General features: G+C 41.6%; 1 protein-coding gene across 2 annotated transcripts in view; it reads left to right on the top strand.

The window, feature by feature from the left end:
• Positions 1-19,442, top strand: part of LOC129855271 (FAS-associated factor 1-like) — an 85,068-nt gene that overhangs the window by 52,275 nt on the left and 13,351 nt on the right. For both annotated transcript variants that reach the window (XM_055922749.1, XM_055922748.1), the window contains exons 13-17: positions 988-1,142; positions 8,278-8,414; positions 8,649-8,737; positions 16,715-16,795; positions 17,104-17,181. In XM_055922749.1, coding sequence (XP_055778724.1) covers positions 988-1,142; positions 8,278-8,414; positions 8,649-8,737; positions 16,715-16,795; positions 17,104-17,181 — 540 coding nt within the window. The remainder of the gene's footprint in view (positions 1-987; positions 1,143-8,277; positions 8,415-8,648; positions 8,738-16,714; positions 16,796-17,103; positions 17,182-19,442) is intronic.

Raw genomic sequence — 19,442 nt, 5'->3', positions numbered from 1 at the left:
CTTTCTATAAGTTGCAGAGGGACGAGTGTGTGTGCCTGTCCATGCGCCTATGTGCACGTATGTATAAGATAATGAGTGTGTGCGTGTCTCATTTCGTCTTTTGTGAGAAGAAAAAAAAAACTCAAGGCTGCATTTGCTTGTCTTCTCAGCATGAGTGTTTAATCTTTTCAGGGCGTTCAATTGGGCCACTGAATTAGCCCCAAGCTCCTTCCCGCCAGGAACCAGGGAGCTTATTCTAAACCTCTAATCGCTGAGCAAACACAGCAGTGCTCTCCCACTCCTTTTCTACACAGGCCACAATATAGCACAACTTTCTTTTTACTTTCCCTCACTTTTCTGCCTGTGTGGATTTTGCTTTTTGTATATACAGCAGCTCCTGAGAATTTAGCTCCTTCGAGTGTTGTAAGGAACATAGGGGGTTAGAAAGAAATTTGAGTGAGTGTTCTGTAATTTAGAGGGCTTTATTTCCTACATCATCCAAGAGAACCTTTTGTTTGTGGCTGTGTTTGTTTTTTAATGAGTTGTCAGTGAGTCTTGAGAATCTGTGGCTCATATGGTGTCTATCCATGGATTTAGAGCATTGTCAATATTGTCCGCTCCTGCTGTTAACCTGAGAAGGCCAATGGCATTTGGTGTAAAATAAAGTGATTTCTCTGTTTTTGTTTTCTCATTGGCCGCCTCAAAGGAAGTTTTATTTACTCCCTGTTCATTTGATTTTATGTGTTTTGCGTTTGACTGGTTTGGCCTTGTTGTCTGTGAAAGCAGTCTCTTTACTCGCCGTCTCCTGTCGAACGACGCGCGAAAGCTGTATTAAAACCTCTCCCTTCAATGATAATATAACGGGACTCTGAGCAAGGACACTTGTCTCCCCTTCCCAGTGCTGTGTTGGGTGAAGCCTCTGTGTTTCAGGGTCTGGCTGGTCATTAACTCATTGGCTTCTAAATCCTCACACCTCTAATGAAATACCTCTGCTGTCCGTTTCCACAGAGAAAACTGCTGGCAATCTACCTTCACAACGACGAGAGTGTGCTCGGCAACGTCTTCTGCTCCCAGATGATGTGTGCAGACTCCATAGTGTCCTATCTGAGCCAGAACTTCATCACATGGGCCTGGGATGTCACTAAAGAAGCTAACAAAGCCAGGTATGTCTAAGTATATGCCCTCATCACATCTCAGGAATCCACTACTGGAGAACAGACTGAATATTAGAGAGTCTGAGAAGTGGATAATATTCAGTCGCCAACTCCGCACCACCTTCTCTTTAACTCAAGCCCCTCTTCATCGGGAAGGGGGATGTGCGCTAACAAAAGCACTTGTGTTTGCAGTATGAGGCCCCAATTGGGCAATCTTAACTAATCTGCCTCAATGGAGGGTCAGTTCGAAATGAAGCTCACATGAAGTCTGCGTTGCCTGGGAGACCATATCTATTTACCTAAGGCTGAGGGAGTTGTCTTATCAACATGACAACAACTTTATCTCTCCTCCGTAACTTTACAACAGTTAGTTTCTGATTCACAGCAGATTCCAACTCCTTATTTCCACCTAGGCTGTGGCTGTTCCAGTATGTGACTCCTTGTGCTTAGCATTACCCAACTACACTCTCAAGCCCTCCACTCTTGACCCCAAAGCCAGGCTGGCCTCTCCCTGGCCTTGCTCTCCTCCTCTCCTAGTCAAGGGGGAGAATGAGGTAGCGGCCCAGGTGTGATGTGTCTGCTGTGGGGGAGGATGGAGGAGGAGTGAGGGCCTGGCCGGTAGCCAGATGGAGGTTTGATTGGGGCACAGCAGCAGCCTCTTGCTCCACGGCAGGCCTAGATTTTCCTTCCACTAGACTTCAGGGCTAAGCCCACCCCCTGGTAGGAGGCGTTTACGAAAGACCGGGGGTGAGGCTCAGACACTGACCTCACTCCTTTTTTATTTCCTTTAAGGATATTCCTTCCCTCATTCTGTACCCTTTCTCCCTTTGCTTCTTGCTTTTTGCTCCCAGCTGAGCCTTTTTATTGCAGATTAAAGGCAAGCAACATCTGGAGCTGTTTTCCCCACGTTCTCACGCACTCATCTCTGCACCAGTATCCCTGCTCATTGTAAATATGGTATTTGATCTGACCCTGTATAATAGCGTCTTACTTCTCGTGTTCTTATTTTTATTTCTCGTATGTTTTTGTTCTGCCTAATGTTATTTTTTTTGCTACATTGATAATAGTTATTGCTTTGTTGGGTTTGGAGCTTGCAAGAAATGAATTTCACTGTGACTAACACTTGAAACTCTTAGGTTAATCCTGAGTCACTGATGATGGGCATGAGTCGCAGTGACTAACTATTAAGAAGGTATCCTAATTTCTAGGGCCTCATAGCGTAAAATGAGCCAGTTAGGTTGCCTCTGTATTATCACAGTCCTCTAAGTTTAGGTATTAATTATTATGCATAAGGCCAGATCTGCTGAAAACATGCCAATTGTCACCCATGGGAAATGTCTCTGAAATACCACATGGACACTGAACCTCATACACAGCAAATATTGAACTTATTTATGAATAAATGTACTCAAACGACATCTTTCAGATTGTTATCTATGTTTGTTTTGCTTTTGATTCTATGTTTTGTGTTTTGACTGCCCACTTTCATACCACATCTCGTCTATTTTAATGCATCGTATGGTGCTGTACTGATCAAAAATGGAATTGAACGCATTATTCAGCATATTACCAGTGAAGGTTATCGTGCAGTCATCCGACTTCTTCATAAGCTCTGTGTATTCAAAACAAGAGAATATCCGGAGAAATTCAATTTTCCATTCAACACGTCTGCACAGAAAGTGTGTTTTGTGTGAGTAGCGTTCGGTTCCTATTCCACGTGATTGACTAAAGCACACCTGGAGAGCTTGTTGGCTGCTCACTGGGGTGGGGTGGCAGCAGTCTCTCAAGATCTCACGCATGACTGATGTAAAGATGTGAACCTTACAGTCCAAGGAAACATGAACATTTTGTGCGGAGATAGTGAGCTGATTTAGAGCCTCTTTACACTACTTTGACGACGCCACCTACACAGAACAAAAATATAAACGCAGCATGTAAAAAGTTGGTCCCATGTTTCCTTAGCTGAAATAAAAGATCCTAGAAATGTTCCATACGCACACAAATATTATTTCTCATTGTTGTGCACAAATCTGTTTACATCCCTGTAAGTGAACATTTTTCCTATGACAAGATAATCCATCTACCTGACAGGTGTGGCATATCAAGAAACTGATTAAACAGCATGGTCATTTCACACGTGCACCTTGTGCTGGTTACAATAAAAGGTCACTCTAAAATGTGCAGTTGTCACACAACACAATTTAATTTAATGTTACTTTCGCTACCATAAGCTGCGCCAACGTGGTTTTATAGAATTTGGCCGTACGTCCAACCGGCCTCACAACCGCAGACCACGTGTAACCGTGCTAGCCCAGGACCTCCACTTCCGGCTTCTTCACCTGCGGGATGGTCTGAGATCAGCCACCCGGACAACTGATTAAACTGTGGGTTCGTACAACCAAAGAATTTCTGCACAAACTGTCAAACCATCTCAGGGAAGCTCATCTGCATGCTTGTCGTCCTCACCAGGGTCTTGACCTGACTGCAGTTCGGTGTTGTAACAGATTTCAGTGGGCAAATGTACACCTTTGATGCCCACTGGTACGCTGGAGAAGTGTGCTCTTCACGGATGAATCCTGGTTAACTGTACCGGACAGAAGTATGGCGTCATGTGGGAGAGCGGTTTGCTGATGTCAACGTTGTGAACAGAGTGCACCATGGTGGGGTTATGGTATGGGCAGGCATATTGTAAGCTACGGACAAAGAACACAATTGCATTTTGCCAATGGCAAAATTCCGTGACGAGGTCCTGAGGCCCAGTGTTGCGGCATTCATCCGCCGCCATCACCTTATGTTTCAGAAATGACCTGGGGAGTAGTTACAGGGGAGAGGGGGAGGAATGAGCCAATTGGAAGCTGGGTATGATTAGGTGGCCATCCCCACATACCCCCCTCTGAGTGGTACAAGGTAAAGGCACCACATGTCCCTGTAAGAATTACCTTAATACCAGAAGACAGCATTTCTTTTCTCTCTGAGCCAAATTGACAATGAAAGGATTTCAAAATATCCAGACATTTGTGAATTATTGCATTAATTAAGAAACTGTGCAACACTATATGCAATATGGTTTAGATGAGAAGCTCCTGTATAGTTTGAATTGTTATCCTTATTTTGTTTGTCTATACATTGACATTTATGGTATGCGAATAGCTGCACTCGCACTTGAAGCAGTAATGTTGCTTTGGCCACAACACATCCAAGGTACACTTGGGCGATCTAGCGTTTTATAGGGTATACCAAGGTATGATTTTCAATACAAAAATCTGTTTTTTATTTTGGTGTGAGGGCACCCCCGCCTTGCAGCGGCTGTTGGTGTGCGTGCTACGCCACTGCTTATAACTATACGTTCTATAGAACTATAGAAAATCTAAGATGTGTCAAATAAATGATATCCAGCTCAGGGCTCCAGCTATGCATTTGGTTTGCTAATTTGTTAGCTAAGGGACTAGATGTCAAGATCAAGCTTATTGGTTACAGAAAATACATTCAATCCCCTCCTGGATCAAGATCCCTGTTGCCTAAATAGTTTTGAGCAAAAATTCTGCCCCTTTATTGCATATTCGGTAATACCTTATACCCTGGTATGGTACAGAAATGGTATGAAAATCTGGATACCACCCAACCCTAGAGGTGTTCAGTCCCACGGTCCTGCCTTTAGTGATGAGCTTAGAGGGCACTATGGTGTTGAACGCTGAGCTGTAGTGAATGAACAGCATTCTCACGTAGGTGTTCCTCTTGTCCAGGTGGGATAGGGCAGTGTGGAGTGAAGTAGAGATTGCGTCATCTGTGGATCTTTTGGGGCGGTTTCCAAATTGGAGTGTGTCCAGGATGATGGTGTTGATGTGAGCCATGACCAGCCTTTGAAAGTGTTTCATGGCCACAGATGTGAGTACTACGGGGCTGTAGTCATTTAGGCAGGTTACCTTGGCATTCTTGGGCACAGGGTCTGCTTGAAACATGTAGGTATTACAGACTGTGTCAGGGAGAGGTTGAAAATGTCATTGAAGAAACTTGGCAGCTGGTCAGTGCATGCTCTGAGTACCTGTCCTGGTCATCTGTCCTGCCCTGAGCCCTTGTGAATGTTAACCTATTTAAAGGTCTTACCTTACTTACTCTTGTTGGCTACAGAGAGTGAGATCACACAGTTGTTCAGAACAGCTGGTGCTCTCATGCATGCTTCAGTGTTGCCTGCCTTGAAGCGAGCATAGAAGGCGTTTAGCTCTCGATCACTGGGCAGCTCGCGGCTTGGTTTCACCTTGTGATCGTTTGCAAGCCCTGCCACATCCGACGAGCGTTAGAGCTGGGATAGTAGGATTCGATCATAGTCCTGTATAGATGCTATGCTTGTTTGATGGCTAGTCGGAGGTCGTGGTGGGATTTCTTATAAGCGTCCAGATTAGTGTTCCGCTCCTTGAAAGTTTAAGCGCTTGCCTTCAGCTCAGTGCGTATGTTTTCTGTAATCCAGTGCTTCTGGTTGGGATATGTACGTACGGTCATTTCTGGGATGGCGTCATCAATGAACTTATTAATGAAGCCGGGGACTGTGGTCGTCAACTCAATGTTATCGGATGAGTCCCAGAGCATATTCCAGTCTGTGCTAGCGAAATAATCCTGTAGTGTAGCATTCACCTCATCGGACCACTTCCGTATTGAGTGTGTCACTGGTACTTCCTGTTTGGTTTTTGGTTGTAAGCAGGAGGATAGATTTATGATAAGATTTGCCAAATTGCAGACAAGGGAGAGCCTTGTTTGGGTGTCTGTGTGTGGAGTAAAGGGGATTTAGAGTTTTGTCACCAAGATGCACATGCTGGTAAAATGCTGGTAAAAATCTGATGTTGAAGAGATGTCACTAGACATATGTTTTTCTAATGTAAATCCACCCTTCAAACCTGTAACTCTACCAAACCACCCCAAAAATACGTTTCTTTAGGACCTTCGTAGGAGCGTTATTAAATATCAGAACAGGTTCCCAAAACCATTGTTAGTAAAGTTTCCCCTGAAAACCCTTGTTATGTATTCACTGCCTCAGACCACTCATAGAACAGCTAAGTGCGTTTTTGGGTGGGTGCTTTTTTTGCCCTTCCGCCTCACTTTATACACCGAAGATATCTGCGAAACAGAAAATCATGATGTTCATCTGTCTTTCTGTGACCACTGATGACTTAAGAACTAATGTGACTACAAATACAAAGTTGCCATTTTCTTTTGCATTTGTTAAACAAGTGAAGGATGAAAAAGATGCTTCAAATAAAAACCGAGATGAGTACATAAATAGCTACATACGCCTATATAAATAAGTCATTGAAATGTCATGTTAATTCAGTTGAGTTATATTTTGCTAATTTTAGGCTACTGTTGGTCATTTTATCTTCAATATATTTCATGATGTGTAACAAGGTGCGCAATGATGTGCCAAATCTGGATTTTTACTAAGCATTAGAATAAACCACCTCAATATTTGAGACATCTCTAGGAGCTGATCTGTCGTCAGTATTGTGGAATAATTCTAATGTTAAGGTAAAATTTGAATGGAGACAGCTGATACGAGAGCAGCGCTGCATTTTATTTAGATCCTATCAGTACTGACACAAGCCTCAACGACGCACTTAGCTAACATTCTGTCTGCATGGTGTTTTGGGAAACGCATGTTATCTTCAGCCGTTGTAGGAAAGATGCATCGTTAACACACTCCTAATCCTTACTTCCTAGCCTGAGACGACACAATTTTCATCCTTCATATATGATGCTGTGTCAGTACTTGTTATTGTGCATCATATGTAGAAACCTTTTCTTAGCTTTGGTTTACAAACTCAGGAGTAAAAAAAATCAAGCATTAGCCGTGTATGGTAGGTAGAAAAAAAGGCTGTATTGTGTCCGATTACATAGTTGGTTCCTTGAAACAGGTTTTTACTGTTTTGGTTTGACTCCTGGGGTGTTTGATTGATTGGAACAAAAGGAGGTTGTTGTTTAAGGGAATTAAGATTGGGTTTCTCTGAAGGCCATGATGATTGTTCCCAAGTCCTTGGTGACAGGTTAGAATTACCCCTTTCCATTCTTTTGGCCTGGCCATGGTTAGGCATTTTCAGGGCCCTCTAGAGCAGGGACAAGGACAGAACATGGACATCATCTTAACTTCACTGTGTCAGGGGGAGAACCCCTCTCCTTAACCACAGTAGAATGGACAAAAGACGAGTCAGCCGCATCGTCAGAACTCATGAGCAACTACATGAGCTATTTGGTGTTGACTTAGGGTTAGAGTAATGTTGGGGTTAAGGATTGTGGTTTAAATTACCTTGTTTCTCCTGGAATGCTGATGGAGATTGGTGCTCATGCTTCCCATGGTAAAGCATTGAGCCACCGTTGTTCCATTGCACAGTTTGAAAAGTAATGCAACTAGCTCTCTCAACTTTGAATTCATGATTAATGAGTAGCAACCACGCCCAGACCACTCACTCCATCCCTCTCCTCTCTGACCTCATCCTCCACCCATTCCATTACTCCTCTATTTTACCAGCCAGTTATTAAAGTGGATCTTATTAAAAGGCGAGTGAAAAAGCAAATCTATATTTGCATTCAGTCTATAGCGATTCATTAATATTATGACATTTACAGTGAGCTTCGAGGGCCTGCCTGCTACCCTTTTCATTCTTGTGAAATGTTAATTTAAAGTTCTGTCTTTGTAATGGAATAAGAAATCCTCTCTGCCCTATCAATTCATCACCACTGGTGGGGAATACTAATTTGTCTGCCTGGCTTATTTAGACAGGGACCTCTCCTGGAAGATAAGGCAGAATTGGTTTTAAAGTCCTTAATGGAAACCTCCACCCAAAAACTAACTTTTGGTATTTGCTTCATTAGTCCATTGTTGACATAGTCAACCCTGTATAGGGATGATTTCATATCTTGAAAGCTTGAGTGCCGACAAGCAAAACATTTGATGCAAAATGCATCGTACATGGATGATTTCATATCTTAACTTGAGTGCTGACAAGCAAGATATTTTGGGACTACGTCAACAATGGACAAATGAAACAAATACCAAAAGAGTTTTTGGGTGGAGGTTTCCTTTACTGCTGTGAGCGGTGTACCTCATTCAAGTGCTGTTCATGTGGGAAAATGTCTGTCCCGTCTTTTCCTTTCCCAGACTACTCACTATGTGCACGAGGCACTTTGGCAGTGTGGTGGCACAGACGATTCGGACATACAAGACAGATCAGTTCCCCCTCCTCCTTATTGTCATGGGAAAGAGGACATCAAATGAAGTTTTAAATGTTATTCAAGGTAATGACTGCATAAATCTCAACAATATCAATGGGTTGAAAAATCACATTCTGGTTGAAAATACGTCTTGGAGAGCTCTATGTTCAACCAAATTACTTTGTGACCCTCTGATAATGCTGAAATAGTAATGTATTTGTGTGAATACTTTTTTTTTTTTTTTTACCACAAAAGACATTTTAAAATTGTATTTCTTAAATGTCTTTTTTTAATTATTTTTTTTACTATTCTTTCAAGGCAACACGACAGTGGATGAGTTGATGATGAGGCTAATGGGTGCAATGGAAATCTTCACAGCTCAGCAGCAAGAGGACATCAAGGATGAAGTATGTATGAGAGGAATTCTGAAAGCACACAGAGGAACAGAGTTAAGTGGGAGTAGATGTTTGAAATGTAAGCCATTATTAGGCCATGGCCACTGAAATATACCATGATTTGTTTCATCACAGGAGGCCAAGAGGGAGCCAATTATTGTGCCATTTGAGCCGATCTCTTATAATTATGCCATAGTTTGTCCGGGAGCTAAATGGGGACATGCTGAGACAAATCGGAATGCATTGTGACTGCCACCAGCTCCACTTAGGGCCAAGGCAAAGAATACATACTCTGAGAGGCCCTTTTTCTGGGTCAGGGGAGCGAAAGCACAATTCATTTCCCTCCCATTTTGTTTTAGTTTACTGTGCCTAAGATCGTCACAATGGGAGCAGGATACAAACTCTTCTCTCTTTCACCCTTCTCTGTCTATTGCTGCTTTAATCCAATAGAAACTTGACAAACAAACTTCACTCTGAGAAGAAAGCAGTGAAACAGAGGCGGTATTCTTTCGTGTGAGGACAGGAATGTGGGGACAGTATGGCGGGGGTCCCTCTGTGTCAAAGACATTCACCTGACCTCATGAACGCTCTCTTTTCTGTGTCACAATGAATGGATTTATTTAACCATTCTCTCACTTTAGCAGATATTTGCTCAACATCCAATAACCAAAGAAATGCATTGTTTAGGTAGTCCTCCTAAGCTGACTACACTAGACCATGCTTTCTCAGGCATACAGTTTGTGTTGTTAGTGATTACAAATGACTCCATACCTTGTTTCTTTGTACTGTATTAACCTCTCATTAATCAGCAGTCCGGAAGAGATGACGTGTCATCAAGCTCAGTCCAATGTGCTCAATACTTAGTGTAAACTTGTCGCTGCGAGATGTCTTTGAATATCAGTACACATTCTCTCTCACTGACTTGTCTTTAGACCTTTCACTCTTGTTGATGGGATATAGATTTAGAGAATGAAACGGTCACACGGTGGTTTCTGTTTCTGAGATGAAAGGCATCTGTAGCAGTGTTTTATAGTAGATTAAAACTGGAGATTGTCTCATGTTCTTCAGCAGCACTAGGCCTGGCTGGCTGGCTGGTTGACTGTCTTTCTCATTCCTCAACTGTCACATCATATGATGAGTTAGACTCCCACGGTGTTGTAACAATACTAGTTTAGTGACCTTTCAGTGGTTGATTTAGTTTTGTTACAGCATCTCAGTCACGGGAATCATCATTAGTGTTTTGCACACAGCCAGGGGGTAACTGTACGTGAGCCGATGAGTGTTGACACTTCTGTCTGTAACTGTGATTCCCATTAGGTTCTCATTGGATGCCTACCCTTTCAGAAAAATCCTTAAGACCAATAAGAAACAAGTGGAATGTACGCTATGTGCACATGTCACCAAGCTGTATGTCCTGTGTGACCAGACTGGATGCTACAGTAATATGCTCCAGTTAGAGATGAATGAATAATTGACTAACAGGTTTTCATGGGGAGAAGCTCAGTTGAATGCCTTGATATTGTCTTCGTAGATGCAAAGCAAATATGACAGCTTTTGCTGTGAACAGAAAATCTGTTATTAAATTAGCATACCATACAATTTGATTCTTAAATAATGAAAATGGACTTTATGGGTCAGTCTTTTAATTCAACAGTTCTCTTCTTGAATAGCTTTTCAATTTGGCATATTTAGAATGTTTCTGTTCATTATAAGAAAAGTAAGTCATTTTCTGTCAGAATTGGCACCTTGACAAGCCATCTGTCTCCATAACAGTCACTGGTTGTGATAATTACACATGCCTGTTGGGATTGAGGGAAATGTGAAGTGATAATGTCACAAATCAGGAGAACAAATTGTCATGAGTGGGTAATGTAAGATAGTGATTAATAACCTTAGGAATCTGAAACCACATCCTGTAAATTCCAGACCCTGTCTCTGCTGTGAGGTGAACTTGTCACTCCTAGTGCTCATCTGTTTCTCAAACATTAGAAAGCACAATGACTTGCTAAATCACTTGACTACATGTACAATCTCATTGCTAAATATTTAACTATTTTGACACATTCGTAGGCTCAGTGGGCCTATATTAGTCAAATGCATTAGTACAGTATGTCACCATTTGGACCAGAGTTCAAGCAGAGGGCTCCTCAGGCGTTTCACATTGACAAGCGTTAAGGAGGTTTTCTCGAGATATTCTCGAGCGGTATCGATTGTCAAGAGACATTATTGTAATGTAAAAAAGTAATTTCAAATGCTACCTCCGGAGGTCGCGCACGGCACTCGCCCGAGTGTTGCCCCCTCCACGCAGGACAGTGTAAACATAATTGTCTCTTTCAGCCCAACACTCCTACATTGTAAATCGTAATAGCAGAGCAATGTTTTTGAAACTGATGAAATGTATAGGCATTTTCCTTATATTAGAGACTTGTTAAAAAAAAATATATATATTTTTAAATTACAGTAAAAGACGGTTAATCTGAAATTGACTCTAGCTTTAAGGGAATATCAAAACACGTAATTTATTTCAATGCAAAAGTGAGCAAAACACAAGCATCAACTCCATAGTGAATTAACTACTTTTTCAGTTGCAATTAGCTTTTTTTCATGTAATCATTTGCATGATATTGATGAAATTAAGCTAGGTTTGTTCCACTGGATGCCAAAAAGCAATCTAGCAATTGTATTATTGGCTGACATTAGCATTCAACTAACTAGCTAGCTAACATAGCCATTGTCTTACATCAGAGAGCGCGTTGATTCTGCCTACACGGTGGAGGGACAAGCGTCGGGGAGTGACGCCATCTGACGTGAGGCAATGTAACTTAGCTTGCAAGTTATGTATGTGAGGATAATGCAGACATTTTGTTTAGTTTGCTATCTAGCTCTGTATAATATGAATGACTCTGTATGATAACATCACAGATAGAACAATGAGCCAGATATTTCACAGGATGTATAACTGTGAAGCATCCGGTTGGCGTTTCCACTCACTACCAAATATGGTAATGAGAGGAAGCCCAGTGGCGCCAGTGGGAGATGATGGAGCGAGATGGATTTTGGTCGACATTATGCAAATGTTCTCACCGATGATACATTTTATCTCAATAGTTTTCTGTTCCCAAAACTATAATATGTTAGAGTGAACTATGCTTTGTGTTCTTTAGAAGGAGTGCAAGGGCGAATTGAGTTATTGCACACATGCACTTCAGAGTAGGCATTCCCTAATGGAAATATGCAAATACATCCTAGAACGCGCCAATAGGATCTCGCTAGCTCGGGCTTGGCTCTGCCCCCCTCCTTGCTTCTATTGCTCACTTTGACTAATTTGTTCCCACTGGAAACAGCCTGTGCTCTATCCTGGGTTAGTTATAAAAAATCTTTGATAACCCTTCTTGAACTTAAATTTTTGCTATTTGAGAAAATTATGTTAGCTAACGTAAGCTAGCTATCAGCTATGCCCCTTTGGCTGTTTGTCTTACAGCTAAACTTATGAGTGTATGGACAAGGAAATAACCATTGAAATGCTTGTGTATTGTTGCATTATTCAGTGTGTGATATGGTAGATGCTAGGGTTGGGTGGAATGCATATTTCTGTATCGTCATACCGTCCTTCTCTCATCCCGGGATTTATGGTGTTACCGGTTTAGTACACAAAGGGGCGCCAAAAACACCATTGTGCAAAATTAGCACAAGTAATAGCGAATTTCCATGGAGGCTGCTAGCTAAATATGCTAACGAGTGCAAACTAATTGTAAAGTCAGGCAATCCAGCTCATAAAGTTATACATATGGAGGTAGGAGTTACCAAATGTCATTTTTGGACATTTACAAATGAATGTGAACGAAAGACATTATGCACATGTACAAAGTTTTGCCTTATGCTTGTCTGAAGGAAGAACAGTACTGTGTACACGCTGTGTCTGTGTGGAGTTGCTAGGGCAACAGGCCTGCCTGCCTGCTCTGCTCATAGAAGATGGGGAGGAGCAGACAGGCCCAGAACAGAGAAGAGAAAAAGTGCAAGGAAATCAAGCTGTAGTGGCAGCTGTACAGAACTCATCCAAAGGGTTTTGACTACTCAAATACTAACACAATATGATGCCGCGTCACCTTATTAATTCAGCCACTTACTTAGGTAACTACCAAGTTAAACTTAAGGGCCGCGTTAACTTCTTTGTGATACCCCCCCTTCTCTCAATTTCCGCCTGAAGACATACCCAAATCTAACTGTCTGTAGCTCAGGCCCAGAAGCAAGGATATGTATATTCTTGGTATCATTTGAAAGGAAACACTCTGAAATTTCTACCACCGTAGATCTGGTAGAAGAAAATACAAGGAAATAAACATACGTTTTCTGTTTTTTATTGTTGCATCATCTTTCAACTGAACAAGAACAGCCAAACATTCAGATATGATGCTGGGGATAATTTCAATGTAGAACAGAGGAGGGCAACACTATTTGAATAAAGTTTAAAAATTATATCTTCAGGAATGAGTGAGCTACATGACATTGAGCATGTAGTCACCCAGGTGTCCAAATGTGGCCAAATTGGTATAGTGATACATTTTGAACTAAATGACTACAGTGGGGCAAAAAAGTATTTAGTCAGCCACCAATTGTGCAAGTTCTCCCACTTAAAAAGATGAGAGAGGCCTGTAATTTTCATCATAAAAAATCCAGAAAATCACATTGTAGGATTTTTAATGAATTTATTTGCAAATTATGGTGGAAAATAAGTATTTGGTCACCTACAAACAAGCAAGATTTCTGGCTCTCACATACCTGTAACTTCTTCTTTAAGAGGCTCCTCTGTCCTCCACTCGTTACATGTATTAATGGCACCTGTTTGAACTTGTTATCAGTATAAAAGACACCTGTCCACAACCTCAAACAGTCACACTCCAAACTCTACTATGGCCAAGACCAAAGAGCTGTCAAAGGACACCAGAAACAAAATTGTAGACCTGCACCAGGCTGGGAAGACTGCATCTGCAATAGGTAAGCAGCTTGGTTTGAAGAAATCAACTGTGGGAGCAATTATTAGGAAATGGAAGACATACAAGACCACTGATAATCTCCCTCGATCTGGGGCTCCACGCAATGGTAGGATTGCGTGGAGTGGTAGGATCAGTCAGTGGTAGGATTATTTTTTTGGGGGGGGTTGAGATGGTTAGTCCTCAGGGTTTCGCCTGCCATTTCAGTTCTGTTATACTCACAGACATTATTATATATACAGTTTTAGAATCCAAATCTAATTATATGCATATCCTCGCTTCTGGCCTGAGTAGCAAACAGTTTACTTTGGGCACGCTTTTCATCCGGACGTCAAAATACCGCCCCCTATCCCAAAGAAGTTAAGCGAGCGGGTTGGTGGGTCGCGGCTTGTTGCGCGGCTTGGTGGGTCATGTTTCGTAGGAATATATATATATGTGTGTTTTACAATACACTGCTTATAGTTTCCTTCATCATTTTGACACAACTGTCAAATCGCGGGAATTCCTATTGCTGTCCTTGGTTCTGAATTCGCTTGTAGCCTAGGCTATTTTCCTTTCACGTGGTAGTCACTAACATGCGATGGTCAATAGCGATGGTAGGCTAATGTTATTATAACGTTTGGGCAATGTCCAAATCCATGGCTCGAACATGCAGTGTGTTGAATAGTTCCATATTGAAGCCAATAAAATAGAAAAACTATATTTGCTACATGTTTGTTATATCTAGGACTATTGTAGGGTTAGTGTATATAAATAATAAACTATATTCAATTGATAGGACAAACATCCATGCCTCCTGCCAAAGAGCTCCTAGGCCTACATTTGCGCACATATAATTACGTTCATGGAACAAGAGATGCGATTTATCTTATGCTTCTGACCCGATCCTATTTAGAATTATTGTTGTTTAGTTCTAAGAAACAGATTGTTTTTGGTTAATTGGATTTACAACAAACCCATGAACGGTGAATAAGTTTGAGAATGTACATGGCTTGAATAAAATGCCATTTCCCTTTCTCTTTTTATTGGATCTTTGTCCAGCTCCTGTGAAACGTTTGGATGTGTAAAACCCTCCGTAGTCTAAGTTGCCTTGTCTGTATTATATGCCCACGGGGAGCAATTATGGTGCCTGTAACTGTATTTATACACACAGGCTTGTTTTATTAGAATTTGATTAGAATTATGCATTATTTTTAGGCCTTATCAATAGCATAGTGAATCTAATCTTGCTTATTGACTACGTTTGGCATGTCCATGTCCAGACTGCAGTTTACAGTAGGCCTAGCCCCTGTTTAACCATGTATTTATGTAATGAAGCAATGCAATTAGAACAATATGGACAATGCTATTTAACGAACTGGCTTGTAACGGACTAACATTCGATTTTAGAGTCGATGACAATGCAATGCATTGGACCGTAAATACACAACTTGAAGCAACCACATATTTAGCAATGGAGCACGTTCTGATTGGCCAGTGAGGGGCCAAGCCTCGACACACCCACAACTTGTTTATTAATCAAAACCTAGTCCTTTCTCGCTACTGCACCCATAATTACTGTTGTGAAAATAGCAAAAATATTTCTGACACACCCCTGAACCGGTAACTCTACCTCCAGCACTAAGATTTACCGTTGCGTTAGGTGTGTTGAAATAGAACCCATTATGTACATTTCGCCCCGATACCTCTACTTTTACTCTCTTCAATGGGAGTAAGCTCTCAGGGTGTTGCTGTACTCTGACGTGAACCCAAAGCCTCCACCACGTCTCCTATCCCAGGCCGGAATGACTTGTTCCTGTACCTGATGGTCGCCCCATTGCCAGCGTTGCTGCCCCAGACTGCTTTGAACTCACACCTATTCACTATCTGTGGCTGTCCTGATCTGCTCTCCCACTCCTCTGTGGACAGACCCAGACACTACAGACATCTGCCAACATCACACTCACATTCCTCACTGACTGACGTGCCTGGGAGGTAGACAGGAGCAGAGCCAAAAAGATACTTTCACACACATTACAGCAACCTTCACTGCTTCAGCCACGCCTACTTGTGGTTGTCTGTTTAGTTAGTTATTTTAACTGCAAATGATGTGTTCATCAGCAGGAAAACATTCAGTGTGTTATAGTGTAATCCTTTTGATCGCTTTTACTTTCAGATACAAAGTAGTTGTATTGTACACCATACAATACTCTGTAGATAATTAAAGAAAGGCACCATGTCTTGTTCATTGTGAGTGGTACCTCAACAGTTAAACCATAGTTTTATTTTGTTTGTTTCATGATATTTCATCAAAGGTAATGAGCACAATAAAGAGCGTAATCATTTACAGTAACTGTTATTTTGTGACTGGACGACTGCGTTTACAATAAGTGATCCATTATTATTTTGTACTCAACCCTGCTACTACAGTGTCTGTAGGATAAAGGGGAAAATGTATCCTTTTCATTTTCAGACTTCAATACGACAGCTGACCACTCCCCCTGCCCAGCGCACAAACCCCACAAATTACAATAGCGTCACCTTTTCACATCTTTGACACAAAGTCCAGCGTTCAGAAAAGAAAATGTAGTCTCCCAAGCTCCAAAACAAATGCCAGTGCTGACACAATGGAAACAGTTATTTTTCTCTGCTTTAGAAAGCCTCTTACACACAGCAGGTAGAAAAGCAGCAGACTGCCTCTGTACAAACAAGAGCTCTGAGGGAAAAGAAAAGAGCCCTCTGGTCTGTTAAGGAAGTCAAGGCCCGAATAGATTCCCTACTCCCACATGATACTCTTTCAAACCTTGTGTCTGACAGAAAGCATTCGGTTCTCTCATTCATCTCTACTCCAATTCCTGCTGCTCTGCTGCCCAGAGTCACAGCTATTCAACACAGCACAATATTACATGTGGCAGAGGGAGAAAGCAACTTTGTATTTTAACAGCTTTTATTGCTGTTTCGCTCATAACTTTAAGATATTTGTCTTATTTTCTGACCTGGTCTCTTTCTCTCTATCCAGGATGAACGTGAAGCCAGGGAAATGGTGAAGAGGGAGCAGGATGAGGCCTACCAACTATCTTTAGAGGCTGACCGTAAAAAGGTTGGTCATCAACTCGAAAACCCACAACACAATGACATGGATCCATTCTCATCAGATAGATGTTTGAGGGTTTTTGAAGATCCATTTTAGCATTATCCTCAAGTGAAATATTATACAGAACACAAGTATAAAGTATATACCCTTTTATAATCATGTTATGATTGTGGCCAATGCAGGGTGTTTTAAATGGTTATTGTGAATTTGCCCAGTAAACCTGTTAACAGCCACATTATTGATTGCTTGATCACTGTTCATAGTGTTTTGACTTTGAATGGCTGGATTAATAAAAATATATTTGTTTTTTTCAGAGAGAAGCACAGGAGAGAGAGCAGGCAGAACAGCTTCGCCTGCAACAGATCCAGAAAGAAGCAGATGATGAGAAGGAGGTGAGAACATGAACCATATCTCATAATGTTTGTTTAGAGAAATAATGTCCCACTTAGATATTGTTGTAACACTGAAAACACATGGTTAGTTTGTTTTTTAAACATTGATATTTCAGTCCGTTCCTTGTTGCATATCAGACATTTCCATATCTTTTGTTGTTTGTGGAGTTTATACTAGCATGTGATCCCTGTGGTGGGGTCAGAGACACAGAGCAACATGTACTAAACTCTAGTGTGTACAGTAAGGCCTATCCCTGTTAAGCTTGTCATACAGAGATGTTATTGTCCTGTTCAAATGCCCTACAACACACAAGCTCATATTGAAACCAAGTGAACAAAAGCGGGAGTACAAAGCACGGCGGGACAAAGAAAAACAATTATGGCAGTGGGAACGCATTTGTGAATGCTGTAGTTATAGCTCCTTTTAGCCAGCTGATTGGCTATTTACTCAGCAGCAAACTCTACAGCCAGCAGGGATCAGGTGAACCAGCTATCTGAGATGATTTGTCACATTAGTTAAACAGCCCCGGACAAAAGCCCTGTCTGTCCAGTCTTAATTATATCACTGTAGTCCTCTAGCCCATTGCCATGGTTTCTTCTCCGCCAACACACTGCTTGTATCCAACAAGTGTAGATATTCAGCAACATGATACCCAACAATGAGCACGGTTCCATGCACACAATAATATGATTATGGTGGTTAGTCAGATTAATGCAATAGTTTGTTTAAAACATTTACATGCTTTGAAAGAAGAAGGATTTCCCTGATAATCCTGTTTATATGGACACATCTGAAATCAGGCTACTTGATGGGACTTTTGATTTAATGCAGAAAATCGACCAATGAAAATAATAATTATGCCACAGTGACCATGTTGTTTTTGCGAAGTACATTTGATTCTTAGTTCGGGCATGTAAAATTTGTATGTGAAAACAATTTCTAAGATGCATACTATCAGTTTTTCAGAACTCACTAAACTCGTGCTTAAGAGGGAGGCTTGCGTTGCTGTTGCTGGCACATGTGCAGTTCAAATGCACTGCTGGAACGCCGATTTTAAGCCGGTCCTAATGATTCAAAAGATTGCTCAGGAAATCAGGTGTTTAAATTGGTATATGTTTGCATTTATTTTGACCGTAGGCCGATTTTAAGATAAGTAGAGTAAGGTGTTTACATGACTATTTCCATGCTCGGCCTACTGCCATAATCAGTTTAATATCGATTGATTAGTGTGCTTGTAAACGTACTCAATGGCCCCTCTCTTGTTTACATGTAGTTTGTACATGCAGTATATACCTTAGACAGGCTTACCGGGGCTTTTTATAAACAGATAAAACTGCAACCTATCGAACAACGCGGACTGGAAAGAGACGCACACGCACGCTAACACACCCACTCTACACACACGTGCATTGTAACGTTGTAATATAGTTGTATTGCGGTTTTATACATTTTGTATTGTAGATATGTATCGGTGTAATAATGTGTTGTATCTTTTTTTCTCTAATTGCCTTCATCTTTTTGGGATATCAGGAAGAGTAGCAGCAGCTAATGGGGATACTTAATAAATGCAAAATGCAGGTACCTTAGTGTGGCCCTAAAGGCTAAAACAGGGGCAAACATAGACATTTTATTTTTTGACTTGACCTGTGTGTGATTGTATCAGGTGTATTTTCAGCCTGTCGACTGATGCGTTTCACGAATCTAGTAGTGTGTCTGCCTGGTCAAGTGTGAGGCAGGCAGGAGGGTGTGTTTAATGATGACAGTGGAGACTTAGAGACACTAGTGGAGTCACTAATGAAGCCTCAGGGACAAGAGGGGGGCAAACAACCTGGAGGAAGACGCACAACAACACACATACCACAACCATGATCACATACAACAGTGGTGAGGTAAAGCGAGGTCTCTGTCTGTGCCAAGATTGTGTATGACAGTCTTTTAACAGGTTGTACATCTTCATAGATTACATCTAGCTATACATCAGTATTACATACAGTTTGTACATGCATCAGAACTTCATGAGTCATCACTCAAGAGTAACTGGCACTGGAACATCTGTGTTTCAACAAAGCTGGAGTTCAAAACACAGATCTAGTTCCAGATTGTTTCGCTCTATCGCCCGCTACTACTACTGTTGGTCTTCGGGTAGAAAGATGGGAGAGATTAAGTGGAGCCTGTCTGTCTGTATGGCGTGTGGAGGAAGGACAACAGCTGTCCCAACTGTTCAGGGCTGTGTGCTGCTTACCCCTGGTTGTGCCAACGC

Source organism: Salvelinus fontinalis, chromosome 5 (genome assembly GCF_029448725.1).
Source record: "Salvelinus fontinalis isolate EN_2023a chromosome 5, ASM2944872v1, whole genome shotgun sequence".
In the NCBI taxonomy this organism is placed as follows: Eukaryota; Metazoa; Chordata; class Actinopteri; order Salmoniformes; family Salmonidae; genus Salvelinus; species Salvelinus fontinalis.
The sequence above is the reverse complement of the archived record's forward strand: the minus strand, read 5'-3'. Positions and strand labels throughout refer to the sequence as shown.